At 40.1% G+C, this 18,377-nt stretch overlaps 1 protein-coding gene across 4 annotated transcripts in view; it reads left to right on the top strand.

The window, feature by feature from the left end:
- Window positions 1-18,377, top strand: part of CTNNA2 (catenin alpha 2) — a 775,924-nt gene that overhangs the window by 621,004 nt on the left and 136,543 nt on the right. For all 4 annotated transcript variants that reach the window (XM_043544890.1, XM_037898317.2, XM_043544889.1 and 1 more), the window contains exon 9: window positions 7,447-7,599. In XM_043544890.1, the coding sequence (XP_043400825.1) occupies window positions 7,447-7,599 (153 nt within the window). The remainder of the gene's footprint in view (window positions 1-7,446; window positions 7,600-18,377) is intronic.

Genomic DNA, 18,377 nt, shown 5'->3' with positions numbered 1-18,377 from the left:
GATCAGGGTCTTGCGCTCCTAAGTCACTTAGATGCTTTTGGAATTTGTACCCTTAGTAGTCTTACTGCTGGAGAAGACTTCCTCTTCCTGTCCTCCTTCAAATTGTTATGGGAAAAAATCACTATTTGCGGTTGCTTTCCATCAGTAATATCAGCCCCAGACTTTTCCCTCATCTCATTAATCATGATAAGGGAAGAGAAAAGATCCCACACACAAACACACAATTAAATGAATTATCACATTTATTTGTAGTAACATTCTTCTGGGAACTATTTCCTTGATGTTCAAATCCTCAAATGCATCACTTATGGTCGATCTTGGAGCTCTGCAGTGAAAGTCTAAGAGGCTTTAAATGTTGAACCTTCTCCCCACTTAAGCTACTGTGGGCACAAGATGAATGCATTGACATCTGGGTTCACAGAAGAACTATTCTGAAGATAGTGTAATTACTCAGCATTTTGTCAGGAGCTATCATGTGTGGGGTCAGCTGCTCTCAGGGTGTTTTCTTTGTAAGATTTCTAATGCCCTCCTAATCTTTGGGGTAAAAAAAATCTAAATGACAGCTACAGTGAGTCTTAATACATGGGTAGGAGATGAGAGCTCTGCAGGAGCATATAAAAATCTGCATCACCACTGAAGCTGCTGGAATGGTCACTAGAAAAGAAAGGAATCCTGCCATGGATCTACACTGCAAATTGTCTTGGAGCTTCAGAAAACAGAGCCAGCAAAGGAAGATGAGAGAGCACTAGAGCAGGCCTGCGGTTCGCATTTCACACACTCCTCTTCTGTGACCATAGTTCAAAATTTCTAATGCAAATTATTAAATTCCTGTTAAATGAAGTATTACAAAAGCTTCTGATGGTCACTGTATTGTACCTGAAAACTCAATTCCTCATAACATTTCGGGAGACATACTTGATTCACTAGACCTGCAGTTGAAAAGTTTGTTTCCGTCTGTGCCAATTAATCTATACCTAATTGCTGCTACAGAATGCTAACAAGCCATGTGATTGGAGCTGGGTTCAGTATATATTGTGGTGTTAAGTAGAAAGTGGTGAATGCAATGCTGTTTGTTGTGTGATATAGTTATGAACAAAGGGTAAGTAAACTTTTTTTTACAGACAGCTTTATACTGCCAGTCTTTATAAAATTTAACAATCTGTTAGAGCTGTTAATCTCCTGCGGTGGCACTACCTTCTAGTGTCACGATTAGACATTTTATTCTCTACATGACTGTACGTAGCACAGAGACATTCAGTTCTAAAATTATTATACAGCAATGAAAAGCATCATTCTGGAATGTGCAATTAGAACTGTGAATCAACAATGATAAAGTAGACCCAACTAGTGCTTAGAACGGTAGAACCCTTAGCTATGAATAACAGTAACTTACTCTGTGCACCATAAACTGACTACATTGATTGTATAAGGTGGGGAATGTGCCTTGTAGTAGACTGTTCATGATTTAAAAAGAATATTTGCATGCTTTGTTTACACGTCACATCTCTGTGCTTGGCTGACACATCAACTTTTTTGGATTTAATTTGATTAACTTTACATTTAACATACTCTATTTAATAACAATGATTTTCATTTGATGCCACCCTCTATTAGTAAGTAGAACTTTACCCTGTAATTAATAGAAACCATGCTCATTTTGAAGCCACCCTTGATTTTAAACTACAAGGAGGGAGAATTTAATATAAGACATAGCTTCTAAATGACAATATACAGTACAGGCCTGGTCTACGTTATGTGGTTAGGTTGAATTTAGCCGTGTTAGATCAATTTAAAAATGACTGCGTCCACACAACCAACCCCATTCCGTCGACCTCAAGGGCTCTTAAAATCGACTTCTGTACTCCTCCCCGACGAGGGGAGTAGCGCTAAAATCGACCTCGCTGGGTCGAATTTGGGGTTGTGCAGATGCAAATTGACAGTACTGGCCTCCAGGAGCTATCCCAGAGTGCTCCATTGTGACCGCTCTGGACAGCACTTTGAACTCCGATGCACTAGCCAGGTACACAGCAAAAGCCTCGGGAACTTTTGAATTTCATTTCCTGTTTGGTCAGCGTGACGAACTCAGCAGCACTCAGCAGCACAGGTGACCATGCAGTCCCCCCAGAATCGAAGAGCGTAGAATGTTTCTACGCTCCCCCTATCATCTCCATCCCTGAGGTTATCGCAGATTAGAAGGCGAAAAAAATGCACTCGCGATGACATGTTTTCCAAGCTCATGCAGCCCTCCCGCACTGATAGAGCACAGCTTAATGCATGGAGGCATTCAGTGGAAAGAATTAAGTGAGTGCGAAGAGCAGAGGCAGGACGCGATGCTGAGGCTAATGGGGGAGCAAACAGACATGATGAAACGTCCGTTGGAGCTTCAGGAAAGCCAACAAGCGCAGAGGCCCCCTCTGCATCCACTGTAAAACCGCCCACCCTCCTCCTCATGTTCCATAGCCTCCTAACCCAGACGCCCAAGAACGCAGGGGGCAGGGGATGGGGGAAGGCTCCGGACACCCAGCCACTCCACTCCAGAGGATGGCCCAAGCAACAGAAGGCTGTCATTCAAACAGTTTGCTTTTTAGTGTGGCTACAATAAGCAATGTGGCCTTGTCCTTCCCTCCTCCCCCACCCCACCTGGGCTACCTTGTCCATTATCTCATTTTTTTTAATTAATAAAGAAAGAATGCGTGGTTTCAAAACAATAGTTACTTTATTTCGAAGGGGGGAGGGTAGTTGGCTTACAGGAAATTAAAATCAACAAAGGGGGTAGGTTTACATCAAGGAGAAACACACACAACTGTCACACCAAAGCCTGGCCAGTCATGAAACTGGTTTTCAAAGCCTCTCTGATGCTCTGCGCGCCTTGCTGTGCTCTTCAAATCGCCCTGGTGTCTGGCTGCTCAAAATCGGTGATTTGCCTCAACCTCCCACCCCTCCATAAACTTCTCCCCCTTACTCTCACAGATATTATGGTGCACACAGCAAGCAGCAATAACAGTGGGAATGTTGGTTGCGCTGAGGTCTGACCTAGTCAGCAAACAGCGCCAGTGAGTTTTTAAACGTTCAAAGGCACATTCTACCACCATTCTGCACTTGCTCAGCCTATAGTTGAACTGCTCCTTACTACTGTCCAGGCTTCATGAGCCATGGGAGCAAGGAGTAGGCTGGGGTAGGTGTCACCGCGCGGTGCTGAAGGCTGGGAGAGCAGCCTGAGGCAGAAGCCTCCAGCTCATATGATAGTCCAGGCAGGACTGAATCTCCATGAGATGAAACCTAAAGAAGTGAATGACCTGGACTCTCTGGCTCCCATTTGGTGCTGTAAGAGGAGGATAGCCAGGTCTGTCCAGGAGCCCCTGATCGACATCACCGAGGTCTGCCAGGAGCACCCAGGAGACGTATAACAGCTATCAGTCCTACTGCACTGTGTGCCACGAAGGCAAGGAGCTGCGGCTGTATAGCAATGCAGTACCGTGTCTACCAGCAGCACCCAGGAGACGTACAGTGACGGTGAGCTGAGCGGGCTCCATGCTTGCCATGGTATGGCGTCTGCACGGATAAACCAGGAAAAAAGGTGCGAAACGATCATCTGCCATTGCTTTGATGGAGGGAGGGAGACCTGACGACATGTACCCAAAATCACCCATGACAATGTTTTTGCCCCATCAGGCATTGGGAGCTTAACCCAGAATTCCAATGGGCAGCGGAGACTGTGTGAACTCTGGGATAGTGACCCACAGTGCACCGCTCTGTAAGTCAATGCTAGCCACAGTAGTGAGGACACACTCCGCCGACTTCCTGTGCTTAGTGTGTACGTACACAATTGACTGTATAAAATCGGTTTCTAAAAATCAACTTCTATAAAATCGACCTAATTCCGTAGTATAGACATACCCACACAGTGTTTGCATCTGCATCAGGGAAGCTCTTAAGTAATTGGAGAAGAAAGTAGTTCATCTGTAGATGTTCACAAGATCAGAGGAGCTGTCTATCTTTTGTTAAGTAATTTCCTATAGATCAATCTTTCCTTATGCTATCACTTTTTATATGCCCATTTAAATACAAGTCTTTTGCATTTCCCTTTGAAAGAATGGCATCCATACAAAACTTTAAATACTCTTCATTCATAAATCATCACTTTGGCTGGACTTTGCTGTAGTACCTAGAGGAAGATACAAGATTAGCTTTTCCAGCAATTATTCACATTGATAAATAGCCCTAATTGAATACAATAGACTGGTAGTGCTGAGCTAATACCTTTAAATGTCTTGTCTTGTGCCATTAATATTACCTTGTCATGCACCTGTTTAAGCTATTGGAAGAATGCCTTATGTTCATACTCTGTCACATTTAACAAATGATTTTGTCAAGTCATTCCTTATAGCCTGTGCTGATGGATAGTTAAACTTGTGGTTTCCTGCATATATAAAAACTGTTATCTGTACCTTTCAACTTCCATGCAAGGGCATTCAAAAATTCAGGTAATCAATTTATAAAGAAACTACAATGCCTTTCTACATAAGGGTTCAGAAATATGCTACTGACATCTATGAATGATTCACTGACAGCTATGAATAATAGCACATAAACTAAATGAGGATTTACTAAATTTATATTTATCAAATCCGCCATGATGCAGAATGCTAACACAGTTCAGTTTTTGTGACTTTGGACTCAGGACCCTATTATCCAGCTCTAATTATAAGTTAGGTGTTCATTACTATATAAATAAATTCTGTATTTACAATAGTAAGGTCCAAATTGCAGTTTTCTGATGATCTCCTTTTTCATTGACATCTAATGTGTGTTTTAAGAGTAGAGGTGCTTGATACTACCAATGAAAATCAATGGTGTATTTTTAGACATTCTTACAGTTTTAATGTTATATGGTAGGGGAGCATCATGACATAGTCAGAAATATAATACTGCATTGGCCAGAGTAAAAATTGTATTGTTCATGTCTTAGATTCCAAGGCCAAAAGGGACCATTGTGATCATGTAGTCTGATCTCCTGTACAACACAGGCCAGGGAACTTCCCCAAAATAGAGCAGATCTCTTAAAGGGGGAGGGGGGGAAGAGAAACCCTTCCAATTTTGTTTTTAAAATGATCAGTGATGGAGAATCTGTCACAACCCTTGATAAATTGTTCCAGTGGTTAATTACTCACATGTTATTTCTGGCTGAATTTATCTATCTTCAATTTCCAGCCTTGGATCATGTTGTACCTTTTCTGGCTAGACTGAAGAGCCCATTATTAAGTATTTGTTCCCATATACCTATTTATAGATTGTAATCAAGTCACCCTAATCTTTTTTGTGTTAAGCTCTTTGCGTCTATCTTAGCTTATCACTATAAGACAGTGAATGCCCCCATTTAAATCAATGAGAATTAGGCACCTAGCTGCTTTTGGAAATCCTACTAGGCCTCAATCTGCGTCTTTAAGCACCTAAATACCTTTAAAAAATCTGATAGTGACTGGAGACTCATCAGCCTCACAATGTGGGGGAGGTCTAGATTGGATATTAGGAAAAACTATTTCACTGGGAGGGTGGTGAAGCACTGGAATGGGTTACCTAGGGAGGTGGTGGAATCTCCATCCTTAGACATTTTTAAGGCCTGGCTTGACAAAGCTCTGGCTGGGATGATTTAGTTGGTGTTGGTCCTAGTTTGAGCAGAGGATTGGACTAGATGACCTCCTGAGGTCTCTTCCAACCCAAATATTTTATGATTCTATGAATGCACCTTAGGTTTTGTGATGTTATGCAGTATCACCTGCCCTTTCATGGATTATTTTATATTAAATTTTCAATGTTTTAATATTCTATTATGTATTTATTTACTTACTACTGTAATACCTATGAGCTCCAATCAGGAACCAGGACCCCACTCTGCTAGGCACTGTACAAGCAGAGAACAAGTCAGTTTCTGCCCCAAAGAACTTACAATATAAATAAAAGACAACAGATGGATGCAGACAGACAGGGGAGAACAAGGAAATAATGAGACTGTATTGGTCCACATCATAGGTAGTGGTCAAGCTGTCAAGTTTTTATTTTTTATGAATTATTTTTATAATTACGTTGAAGCACTTTAATCAACTTGGCAGGGCAATATAATATCTCATTTTATTCATCTATTACTAATCATGATTGTGTTATTTTAATTGTCATCATTTTAACAAAGGAAATATTACACTGCCTTTCAAACCATTCTGCTTTGTTAATGGCACTTGCCTTTTCCATACTAAGAAATGGATGGAGTGGTCACCACCAGCAATATTTTGGTTTAGCTTTTCCCTTTGAAGAAAAACAGCACACAGTCAATGCAGCTGAACTCCACAGGGGTCTTGAATCCTCTTTTTTCTTGCAGCACCCAATATAATAATTATCTGTGCAATTTTGAGCATTGAAAGGACCTCAGCTAGTTAAAGCTTTCTAGCATGGCTTACAAAATTGAATGATTACCTTAATTGACCTTCAGTCTAGCTACAAGATGTATGACTTAATGAGACTAATGTCTGGTTGGACCTCCAGGCTAGATGGCTTCCAGCCTGGTGGCTTTGAGTTTGCTATTTTTCATTTTTAATAACAATTATACCCAAAAGCTTGAGGAAGTCTGCTAAAATATGTCTGATATCCACACTATCATAGAGCAGTGACATCTCCAGGAAGAATTATTTAATATTTCAATCATATTTTTGTGCATTTTACAGAGACTAGGAAAGTCTGACATTGATTTGTACTTTGCAGAATGGCAGAGGACAAGTTTGTGCCATCACTCTTAAAGTAGTGGGATTTTTTTTTTCAAACATGGGTATTTTTTTAAAGGAAGAACAGGTGTTCAATCTTTAATGGCTTGTATTTTTTCATTAAGAATACATTTTCTATACACTTGTTAATCCTGCCTGTGAAATGCATGGGAAAGTTTTCAGATTGTTCCTGTTAGAGATTTGCTAATGAAAACGAGACACCATGCATGTGCCAAGTGTAATACTGAATACAGATTTCACATGAGGTCTGGAAATACACTGGCCAATATTTTAAAATGATTGCCTAAAGTTAGCCTCCTAAATCTACATTTAGGCTCCTAAATGACCTGACCTGACTTTTAAAAGTGTTGGGTACCTAGCAGCTGCCATAGACATGCAATCCCTTATGTGTGTAACGCTTGTCCAGCTGGGTAGTCCCATTAAAGTCAGTGGAATTGCTTGAGTGAGTAAGGATTGCAGAATCAAGCCTTTAGTTATCTAGGTTTAAGTGCTACCAGAAATTCCTACAAATAAAAAAAAAATGCTACAAATCCATAAATACTACCAAAAAAACCCCCGTTGTACAACATTGAGATATGACAAATTTACTCAACTGTAACTCGCTGATCAATATGCTGGAAATGTGTATCGATAACTCTTCAGTTACTTACTGCTCCACTTTCTTTTAACACAGCTACGGAAGGCCGTTATGGATCATATATCTGACTCCTTCCTGGAGACCAATGTTCCATTACTTGTTCTTATTGAGGCTGCGAAGAGTGGTAACGAGAAAGAAGTGAAGGAATACGCTCAAGTTTTCCGTGAACATGCCAACAAATTAGTTGAGGTAAGTTATGCTGATGGCATCATTGGAGTGCATTGTCTTGTGAGGGTCAAGGAAAATGATAAATTAGCTGAAACGTTGGAGGCTTTTCCTGTGGGATTTAAGCAATATGTGGTTTTTACTTGGGATGGTTATTTAGAAATCTACTGATTTGTAAAAATGACAGGCAGCGACAGCCCTGTGCTTTACTGTAAGATTAAACCAGCTGAACATGTGTTATGCAGAATTTCCTGTGTCTTGTCAATAGTGACTTGAGTAACAACAAGCAGATTTCAGTTAAACTTCACCAGCAGTGCAGTATAGTAGGCTGTCTTCTATACCAGGCAGGAAGCCAAATAGATGCTTCAGTGTGTTGTATCTGACTCTGATTGCTTAGAGAGCAAACTAGATTATTATTAGACTGTCTAGCTAAAATAGTGAAAGCATCATAAAATGGATAATAGTCTAAAACTGTCCATCTCCCCCACCCTGTGTGTGTGTATTATATATTATATACATATAGTGTGTATGTAAGTATATTGTTTTGTATAGGTACACACAAACTGGGTTTCTCTATGTTTTTCTTCTCTCTGTATAGACACTTTGCAATGTTAGCAAATTGTAACTGGTTTCAAGGATAGTACTGCAATGATTTTGTTCCTGAAACTGCCTCTTTTGAGATATAATTCAAACAAAACATGATGGTCAGGAACCTGGATGCCTATCGAACAACTTTTAACTAGTCAAACATGTTTGTTTAGCCAAGTTTGCTCTCCATGACAGATTAAGAACTATTAAAAAATTTTGTTTCTTGAACATAGAAATACTGTTTAGTGGTTTTAGTCTTTGATATTATTGTATGGGGTTATTAACTCCTCTTTACTAGCACTGTTTTGAAGACTATGCAGCTTGTAGTAACATCTTTTATAACAATTCATGGTACATGCATTTTAATTAAAATTGGACAGTGCAGATTTGACACGGACTATTGGGTTATAATTCTGAAAAATGTTTTTTCTTAAAAACTGCAGGAACAGATTCTGATCTCAGTTATACTGGTTGGTTTAAATCTAAAGTTACCCATCTAACTGAGATCAGGAACTGACACTTACTGTTTAAAAACTCGGGGCTTGATTCTAGACAGTGCTGGCTGCCTACTCCACTGGGTTGAGTACAAGCATCTGCAATGCGAGAAGAGGGAACTCAGCACCTTGCAGGGTTGGGTGCTTTGCATTAAGATAAACATGTATATTATTGCTATCTGGTGACTGGTGCAGTAGCAGTGAAAAAGAAAATAGGGTCTAGGTACATTCATTTTAATTCTGCAAACATTACAATTGTGTTATGATTCTGAATCTATGATCATATTACACTGTTCATTTTTGTACAATGCTGCTTTTGTGAACCTGGCTTACTATGTTGTATTGCACTCTTGATGACAATGGGATGGAATACCATAGTAAGTAGCAGGTAAAAAAAAAAAGTTCATGTTATAGATACTTCCTTCTTGAAGAGTAGGTAGAATTCTGAACCTCAGGTGTGTAGGTTCATAGGAAAATATGCTCCAAGAGAACATGTCAATTTGAAATCATGGTTTATTGTCCATATACAGGAGTATATTCAGCTAAAATTTTCTGATCATTTGTATTTGTAGATGCATAAGGCATGTCATAGCAGCCAAGTTTTCGTGGTTGCTTGTGTCACTAATTTTGCAAATAAAAATAGATTACAGTGCTGCCCATCACACTTACAAAATGTGATTTAAAGATTATATTTTCTTGATTAAGGAGCTAAAGATTCTCTCATAGGCAGAGAGCCAATGTCACCGCTTGTGGAGGCAGGCACTGCTCCAGTGAAGTCACTGGAGTTGTGCCTACTTATGTCAGAGAGGAATTTGGCACCAGGAATCCAAACACAGTAGCATTACTACAGTCTGAGTCTGTGACTCTGGAGCCTGATTCTTCATTCCTTGCACATCCTACTGAGTTTAATGGGCTTTTTGGGTATAATGCAGAATGCAGGATCAGAACAATATGTACTTGTGTAAATGTGACATTTTTGTAGACGTTTGGCCAGCCAAAGGGGAGGGATAATTCACTTTATGTGTATTCCAGTACTTTTCTAAGATATATGTTGCAAGAACTGGACTTCTATAAATTACTTTTCTTCAAAGATCTTCTGCAACATGCACTATAAAATCTTGCATTAAGGCCTTGGTTGACTATTTCTGTCCCTCCCACCTCCCTTTTATGTGGGAGTGGGATCAACACTGTGCCTCATTCAAAATGCTTTCCACTACCTTCTTTACCTGGATTATGAGTGATCATTTTACTAACTATAAATAGCTTTACCTAATTAGAAATTAATATTCTGCTAAAATGTGGGATTCCCAAAATCTAACATGAAATAACACTAATCAAGGGAAAATACTTGCCAAGTTTCCAAAATGTATGCCGTACTTCAACACTTTGTATGTTTTTCTAAACTGTTTTGCAGAACGTGTTTTCGTTTCATGGGAGTTAGGTGCCAACCTGTGTAGATACTTCTGAAAACCGCACGAGGCATGCATTTGCATCTTTAGGCACCTAAATACCTTTGAGACATTGGCCCTTGGAAGATTAAATCCCATTTTCAGAAGTGACTTAGACACTTAGCAGCCTAAGTCTTATGAAAAGTCAATGGGATGTAGACTCCCAAGTGCCTAAAGCCTTGTCTACACAGTGCAGCAATGTGCACCAGAGGAAGGTGAATTCTAAAGCACACCAATGTTTTGCACACTAACTGGCCCGTGTAGACCATGTTAGTGTTCCCTAGTCTAGTGTTCATTCCCTTTGAAGCATCTGGCATTGGCCACTGTTGGAAGACAGGATACTGGGCTAGATTGTTCTGACCCACTATGGCCATCCTTATATTCTTACCTAAATAGTAAACTCTATTTTAAAACAACATCAACAACAAAACTGACTATATAAACAGATATTTTGGAGGGGCACGGGGAAGGAAAAGGCTGCTGCTCTGGAAAACAACAGCGGAGCTCATTATGAGGCTAGAGTATGAGGGAGAACTGCAGCTGGATTTATAATGTGCATACAGTACCAAAGCTGGAACCTGTTGTTCAGAGAGTCATGTTATAAAATTCTGAAGAATGAAAAATGGCATAATTGAAATGGCAACTGACCCATAATCAAAATGTCACAAACTCTTCACTACATTGCACTATGGTAGTTTATCCATAGCTATTGTGATTTGGAGAGGATAAATAAATTAATGGAGTGGGTGCAACAATCTTGTCATTGGTCTGATGGAGGACACAGCGAGTCTTTGTGAAAAGGAAATAAAGTTTCAGACGATGTAATTTTCAGTGCTTTTAATGGAAAGAGGGTCTCTGTACTTTTATTTTAGCATCTTGATGAGGAACATTGCTTCAGTGGGTATGGGCTGGAACATTTTTCAATGGAAAAATCAAGGACGTTGCCAAAAAGATCAAGAATGGTGATGCTGTGCTGTATCTGAATGGTGTCAGTTTTTTTGACCTAAAAGGATTTCCACTGAGGACACAATAGAAAATGTTAGATGGGGCTTATAATAGATGTGAAAACTGTCTTCTGCATCACAAAAGGAATGCATAGTAGGTTCACATCTGTGACCTATTCATTGCAAATGGGATTAAGTCCTTAGATGTTGGGGGTCAAAAGGTTCTGCTGGTACCATGAGCCTCAAGAAATTCTGAGCCCAAAGGGTTAAATTGACTTAAACTTTCCATTCAAAGACCAGTGAACCAGAATCAGTTACATTGTTCTGTCCTTAAATTTTCTTTCAACAATTGTTAATCTCACCATGTGTAGCACTTTTATTTTTAGCTGTTTTAAATGTTGTGCTGCATCGCTTCCCACTAAAACACAGTCCTTCCAAAAGACAGTGTCCTACCCACTTTGCATGAATATGAATTAATTTAAAGAAGGATTTTATGAAGCCCTACATGGATCTATCAGTTTCCTCCCATATAAACTTAAAGGCCAGGGGTGTCCAAAATAATCAAAGTCATCTACTAGAAGCACTTGTTGGGGGCTGGCCTGTATTAGTCTATGGTTTATGGTGATTAAGATTTGATATAGTGCAAGCAAATCAATAGCATCACATGGTTGGACAGTAATTTGCAGCAGATGGGACCAAAGAACAACATTTCTATTTCTGTTTTATAGTCTCTTTGTCTGTTAGGCTTACAGGAGCCTTTATTAACTCCTGACCATCAAGTTGTCATTCTGAAAAGTTTTTTCCTCCACAGTGTCATGGAAGTGTAAGTGTCTTACTTAGTCTTTCTCTCCTTATGAAGATACTATGAGCACTGTCCTTCATTTCCTATGAGATATCTCATTTGTTGCTGCACAATTCATATTGATCTTATGGTATTGTATGACATGGAAACATCTGAAAACTGGAAAGAGGAAGAAAAAGCATTGGTAGTATACTAGGAACAAATTGGGCAGTCACATCTGTTCAATAACTTCTTTACCATGCCAGCTAGATACTAGACATCTCTTAAGTCAATGGAGTTATTAGTCTTGATTTACGCTAGCATAACTGAACCAGAATCGAGTCCTACATTGTTTGTGTTATGTAAACCTCTCTCTGAAATATACTTCAGACATTCTGAATGAATGAAAGGATGGACTGGAACTTCTAGGAGTTGACATACATCATTAGAAAGATATCTTTCATTGTCATATGAAGTCATGTTGTAGCCTGGTCAGCCCCAGGATATTAAAGAGACAAGGTGGGTGAAGTAATATCTTTTATTGGACCAACTTCTGTTGGTAAGCGAGACGAGCGTTGAAGCTTACGGAGCGCTCTTCCCCAGACCCAAAGAAGAGCTCTGGATAGCTCTAAAATTCGTCTTTCACCAACAGAAGCTGTGTATTTTCCACAGTATGCATCCGATGAAGTGAGCTGTAGCTCACGAAAGCTTATGCTCAAATAAATTGGTTAGTCTCTAAGGTGCCACAAGTACTCCTTTTCTTTTTGCGAATACAGACTAACACGGCTGTTACTCTGAAACCAACAGAAGTTAGTCCAATAAAAGATATTACCTCACCCGGCATGTAACATTTTAGAAAGATCATTTACATATGCAGCCAGCTCTTGGGATTGAATCATGGAGCAAGGTTTCAGCTGGTGTAAAATAGCAAAAATCCTCTGAAATCAATGGAGTGATGCCAATTTACAGCAGCAGAAATCTGGCCCATTAACTCGGTGTCACAAACTACTAATAAGCTCTATGAAGGAAAAATACAAATAAATGCATTCTTTGTGCTTTGATTGGAACTTTATGAATTCACAAGGATCACACTGGGCACTCACTTAAAGCAGTGTAAATCCAGATTAACAAGTTTAAGTTTATTTCTGAAATGTTAATTACTGAACAAGGAATATTCCCACGTAACGTACTTTACAAAGCCTGACCATCTGCGAAATGTTCTGTTCTCTCCATATTGTGCCCGTGTTATCTGAGTACTTAGGACTTTCCCCTCCACCCCCACCCTGAAGTAATGAAGAGAAGGTGTCAATATTCTTTCAGAGCTTTTGTATCTCAGCTACCTTCATAAAAAATAAATAGCTGTCTGGGTTTTCCTCCTTATATACTGATATGATTTGTTTTTTATATTTTTGTTTTCCCTGACATTTGACCTAGAATAGATAAGGATTTATACACTAAGGATATTCATAATTGATTCTCATAAATCAGCATTTGGAAGGTCATGGTTGCTTTAATTCAAGACCTGCAAATTGAGAGATTATTTTTAAAACTAAAGCTTTATGTCCACTGCTTCCTCTGTTCAACTGATTCATTTTAATTCAGCTTTCCATCTCAGACCTTTCCTCCTTGTGTTGGCAGCAGATGCTCTCAATCCTTATTAAACATCAGCAAAAATAATATATAGAAATGTGTTAAACTTCAGCGAGGCTAATTTGTTGTAATTATCAGTATGAAGCGAGTGTGAAAAGCTCTAATAGTTTGCAGAGTTATTTCTTCTGACTGACCACTGCAGCCAGGCTAAGTAAGTCTATCATCTCTCCCTCGGGAGTATACAAGACTTTGATTGTTCTGAAGCTGAGGGAGCTAGGAGCATAGATAGAGGGGCTTTGGGGGAAAAAGACATTCCACTAGTAGCATATGAACCCAGAACCCTCCTCTGAACTGGTTCTTTTAACGCTCACTGTTAAAATAAGGCATAATTTCTTAACCGTAAAAGTAATTAGTCATTGGGGGCCACTTTTGAAGGGATTCTTCCTCACTGACCATTTTGGATGTTTTTCTAAAAGATATTCTCTAGGAAATATTTTGGGGAAGTTTTTGGCCTGTGGAGTATAAGAGGTCAGATGATGATCACAATGGTCTCTTCTGGCCTTGGAATGTGTGAAAAAGCTATGAGACTTTATATTCAGCTCCTGCTGTTCACATTGGACTGGTAGCCCATTGCTAGTTTTTAATATCTGGGGATCCCCAGAAATTTCCCCTTCAACCTGTATGGCCAACCTCACTGAAAACCAAATTGCTGCAGGGGGGCCAGAAAAAGAGGTAGGGGAAGCAACTGACATTTTGTGACCCCTTCAGCTTCTTGAACACGCCAGGGGAAGATACCTTATCGATAGAAGTGATAAAATAATAAATATTTGAGTGTTAGAGACCATATTCATGTGAGAGTCCATTGATTTCTGCCAACATAGATCCTGGCAGAGACCCCGTGGGCTGGAAAGTGCCAAGGGCAGGTTATGGCTGCAGAAAATGGATGCAGTCTTCTCTGTGTGGTGAGCCACCACTGGAGTAAAAGTGTGGAGTCCTGGCCCAAGGGGCATGGGAGTTGGGGGGTTGGAGAGCATGGCCAGGACATTCTTAGATGTACTGTTTTTGCCCATTCCATAGCATCCTTCATTGGCAAGGCTTCTGTGAAGCTCTTTCATTCAGGATGGCTCAAAGAGTTGGAATTTATATCTCTCCTGTGCTTGCTCAGTAAATATATCCCTATGAATTTTTCGCTTTGCATCCAAAATACTATCCTAAAAATAAACAAACCACTAACTTATGGGCACTTGAACATATGTGAAACTATCTGTATTTTCTTAGGCTCCGGTTTTATTTTATTCTCTTCCTCCTTTTCCTTTATTCGCAAGGCGATAAGATTCAAATTTGCCTTCCAGAAAAATCGGGGGTGGTATAGGCCAATTGTACATCTCCGAGAGAACAAATAATACAAGCAATTATTTGGGACCCCACATAGATTTGGTAACTAAGAGTGGGACCAGAAGGGATTACTGGTCATCAGTAATAGCCCCCCAAAGGAAACAGGAGTGAAAAAGGTGTGAGATTTCTGCAAAATTTCCTCCATCAATGAGCACGAGTTTCACTATTACTTAGAGCCTCACAAATTATAAGTCACCTACTACAGGACAGGCCTAACAAAGAAAATAACAGAACGCCACTAGCCGTCACCTTCAGCCCCCAACTAAAACCCCTCCAACGCATTATTAAGGATCTACAACCTATCCTGAAGGATGACCCAACACTCTCACAAATCTTGGGAGAAAGGCCAGTCCTTGCCTACAGACAGCCCCCCAACCTGAAGCGAATACTCACCAACAACCACATACCACACAACAGAACCACTAGCCCAGGAACCTATCCTTGCAACAAAGCCCGTTGCCAACTGTGCCCACATATCTATTCAGGGGACACCATCACAGGGCCTAACAACATCAGCCACACTATCAGAGGCTCGTTCACCTGCACATCCACCAATGTGATATATGCCATCATGTGCCAGCAATGCCCCTCTGCCATGTACATTGGTCAAACTGGACAGTCTCTACGTAAAAGAATAAATGGACACAAATCAGATGTCAAGAATTATAACATTCATAAACCAGTCGGAGAACACTTCAATCTCTCTGGTCACGCAATCACAGACATGAGGGTCGCTATCTTAAAGCAAAAAAACTTCAAATCCAAACTCCAGCGAGAAACTGCTGAATTGGAATTCATTTGCAAATTGGATACTATTAATTTGGGCTTGAATAGAGACTGGGAGTGACTAAGTCATTATGCAAGGTAGCCTGTCTCCCCTTGTTTTTTTCCTGCAAACCCCCCCCCCAAGACGTTCTGGTTAAACTTGGATTATTGCTGTGCACATTGTAAGATGAGCTGTTGCCAGCAGGAGAATGAGTTTGTGTGTGTGGTTTTTGGAGGGGGGGATGTGGGGGGGGGGTGAGAAAACCTGGATTAGTGCTGGAGGTGACCCACCTTGATTATCATGCGCATTATAAAGAGGGGTTTCAAAAAGGGGGATGGGCTGTTGCCAGCAGGAGAGTGAGTTTGTATGTGTGTGTGTGGGGGGGGGGGGGAAGGGTGAGAAAACCTGGATTTGTGCTGGAAATGGCTCTACTTGATGATCACTTTAGATAAGCTGTTGCCAGCGGGGGAGTGGGGTGGGAGGAAGTTTTGTTTCATGGTCTCTGTGTGTATATAATGTCTTCTGCAGTTTCCACGATATGCTATGCATCCGATGAAGTGAGCTGTAGCTCACGAAAGCTCATGCTCAGATAAACTGGTTAGTCTCTAAGGTGCCACAAGTACTCCTTTTCTTTTTACAAATTATAAAGCCAGTGCTGGTCCCGCCTGTAGCCATATACCTTTAAGTAACTAAACTGGTTTGTTATGTGCTGTTTGTGGGTTTTTTCCTTTTTTTTTTAAGTGAATATATTTATTTCTGCAGTTTTTTCTACAAATAAAAATATAATGTAACCCACTCTTTCCCCATAGTATAATCACCTAGAATAGTCTCTTTCATTCTATGAATGATATACGCTATATCATGAAGAGCAATTTTCATCAGATTGTTTTATTTTCTTTTACATGCCTCACAAAAGATGTTTTCCTCAGTAAGCTCCCAATATTTTTAGTAAGCTGCTGCTTTTTTCAAGATAATTAGTTTTTAGCCATGTCCGTCATTTTCTATATAAGAAAGGTGTTGAAGTCCAATTACTTCCTTTTTAATCACTGAGTAAAATCGTGCTTAAACTTGGTAATGCATAACATCTGCTTGGCTAAAGAGAAGTATTTTTCAGTTGTATGATATCTCTGTTTCATGTTGTTCAGACAGTACATGAGACTGAGGCCACAGAAGTGGCTGGCTAGAAAGTAGGAATTCCATTTTGTGATAAATGTCAAGGTTTCTGCATTTGTTTCATTCTGCCTCAGAATGAAAACTAGCCTTTTTTGAAAAAAAACAACGAGGAGTCCTTGTGGCACCTTAGAGACTAATTCATTTATTTGGGCATAAGCTTTTGAGGGCTCACAAAAACTTATGCCCAAATAAATGTGTTAGTCTCTAAGGTGCCACAAGGACTACTCGTTGTTTTTGCTGAAACAGACTAACAGGGCTACCCCTCTGAAACCTTTTTTGAAAAGTTTCTGATTCAAAACAGGAACATGATCCTCAATCTGCCACATCCCAGATAAATGCCTTAGCAAAAGGGCTATAGAGGCACTCTCCTTGTCATTCCATCCTGACCTGAGAAACCTTCCCAATGTAATGTTTCTGTTTCTGTCAAAAGTTTCATTTCAACAAATCAGCTTCTTTTGCCGAGAAAACATTTTGTCGAAAAGCTCCCAACCAGCTCCAGTTCTGCAATCCTTTTACTTGCGCGCTAGCTGGTACACTCCTATAATATAGCAGCCTGGGTCATTTAGACGTTAATACCTCAATCAGGAGCTCATAGCACCATTTTAAATAATTGATTTTTATGTATCACTGAATTAATGACAATTGTGCCTTAATCAGGGATTGAATTTGTAACTTCATTACACTGAAATTCCATACAATAGGGTAGCTGGCAGGCACCTAACCCTTAGGATTTCTACAGCAGAAAGCACTTCAGAGAGGCTGTATGTGTGAGCCTTCCTATGGACAAGGGTCATGTGAAGCCTAGATGTCATTTCACTTAGAACTAGGCCCCTGTAATCTTGTCAGTCTTTTATTAACTGTCATGTTAACAATGTGAATAGAAACTCTTACAGCCGAGTCTTCCCTAATTACACTTTAATAGGTCAGAGAAGAAGGAAAACTCATTAGGGGTTGCTCTTAAGCTGTCAACATGTGTGTGAGTGAGAAAGAAAGAGAGACACACTTGTGTGATGACATGGTGAAAAATTCCCAACTCCCTGCCTCCCCTGGTAGGCAGAAATCAGTACTGTCAACCCTATCATTCGCCTGTCTTTAGTGACAGGTGCACTCTTTTTTTTTTACTGTGTTTCCTTTATGCCATGTAGGAAGAATGAAAGTCTCTTCATCATTCAGCCAAATGATTACATTTACCAGAGGTACAGTTACTGCAAGCGCTCTGGTTGACCATACTATTAGCTAGCTTCTTGGCAACATGGCAGGGAGTGATTTCTGCTCATTCACAGAGCCAAGGTGGTATCTGAACGGTACAGAAGGAAAGATCAGCAGGTGGAAATAAAGTTGGGATGAGAGAGGATGGCAAGTTTCTATCCCTTCAGAAGTTGCACTTACGAGTCTTCTCCTCTGATCTACCCACAGGTAGGGCTGCCTGGAAGCACCATTTCTGCTTTGCAAAAAAAATTAGGTTTTGGAATTTGTTTTTATTTTGATGTGGAGTGAAGCTGAATCTTTTGTGAAAAAACACAAGAGACACCCCAGAATAGCCAATGGGTGTCTGCTCTGAATCAGGCAGAGTAGGACCTGGACCTGGGGCTTCTACTTCCTAGGTGAGTGCCCTGAGCTATT

The sequence above is a fragment of the Chelonia mydas genome, chromosome 4 (assembly GCF_015237465.2).
Source record: "Chelonia mydas isolate rCheMyd1 chromosome 4, rCheMyd1.pri.v2, whole genome shotgun sequence".
Lineage (NCBI taxonomy): Eukaryota > Metazoa > Chordata > Testudines > Cheloniidae > Chelonia > Chelonia mydas.
The sequence above is the reverse complement of the archived record's forward strand: the minus strand, read 5'-3'. Positions and strand labels throughout refer to the sequence as shown.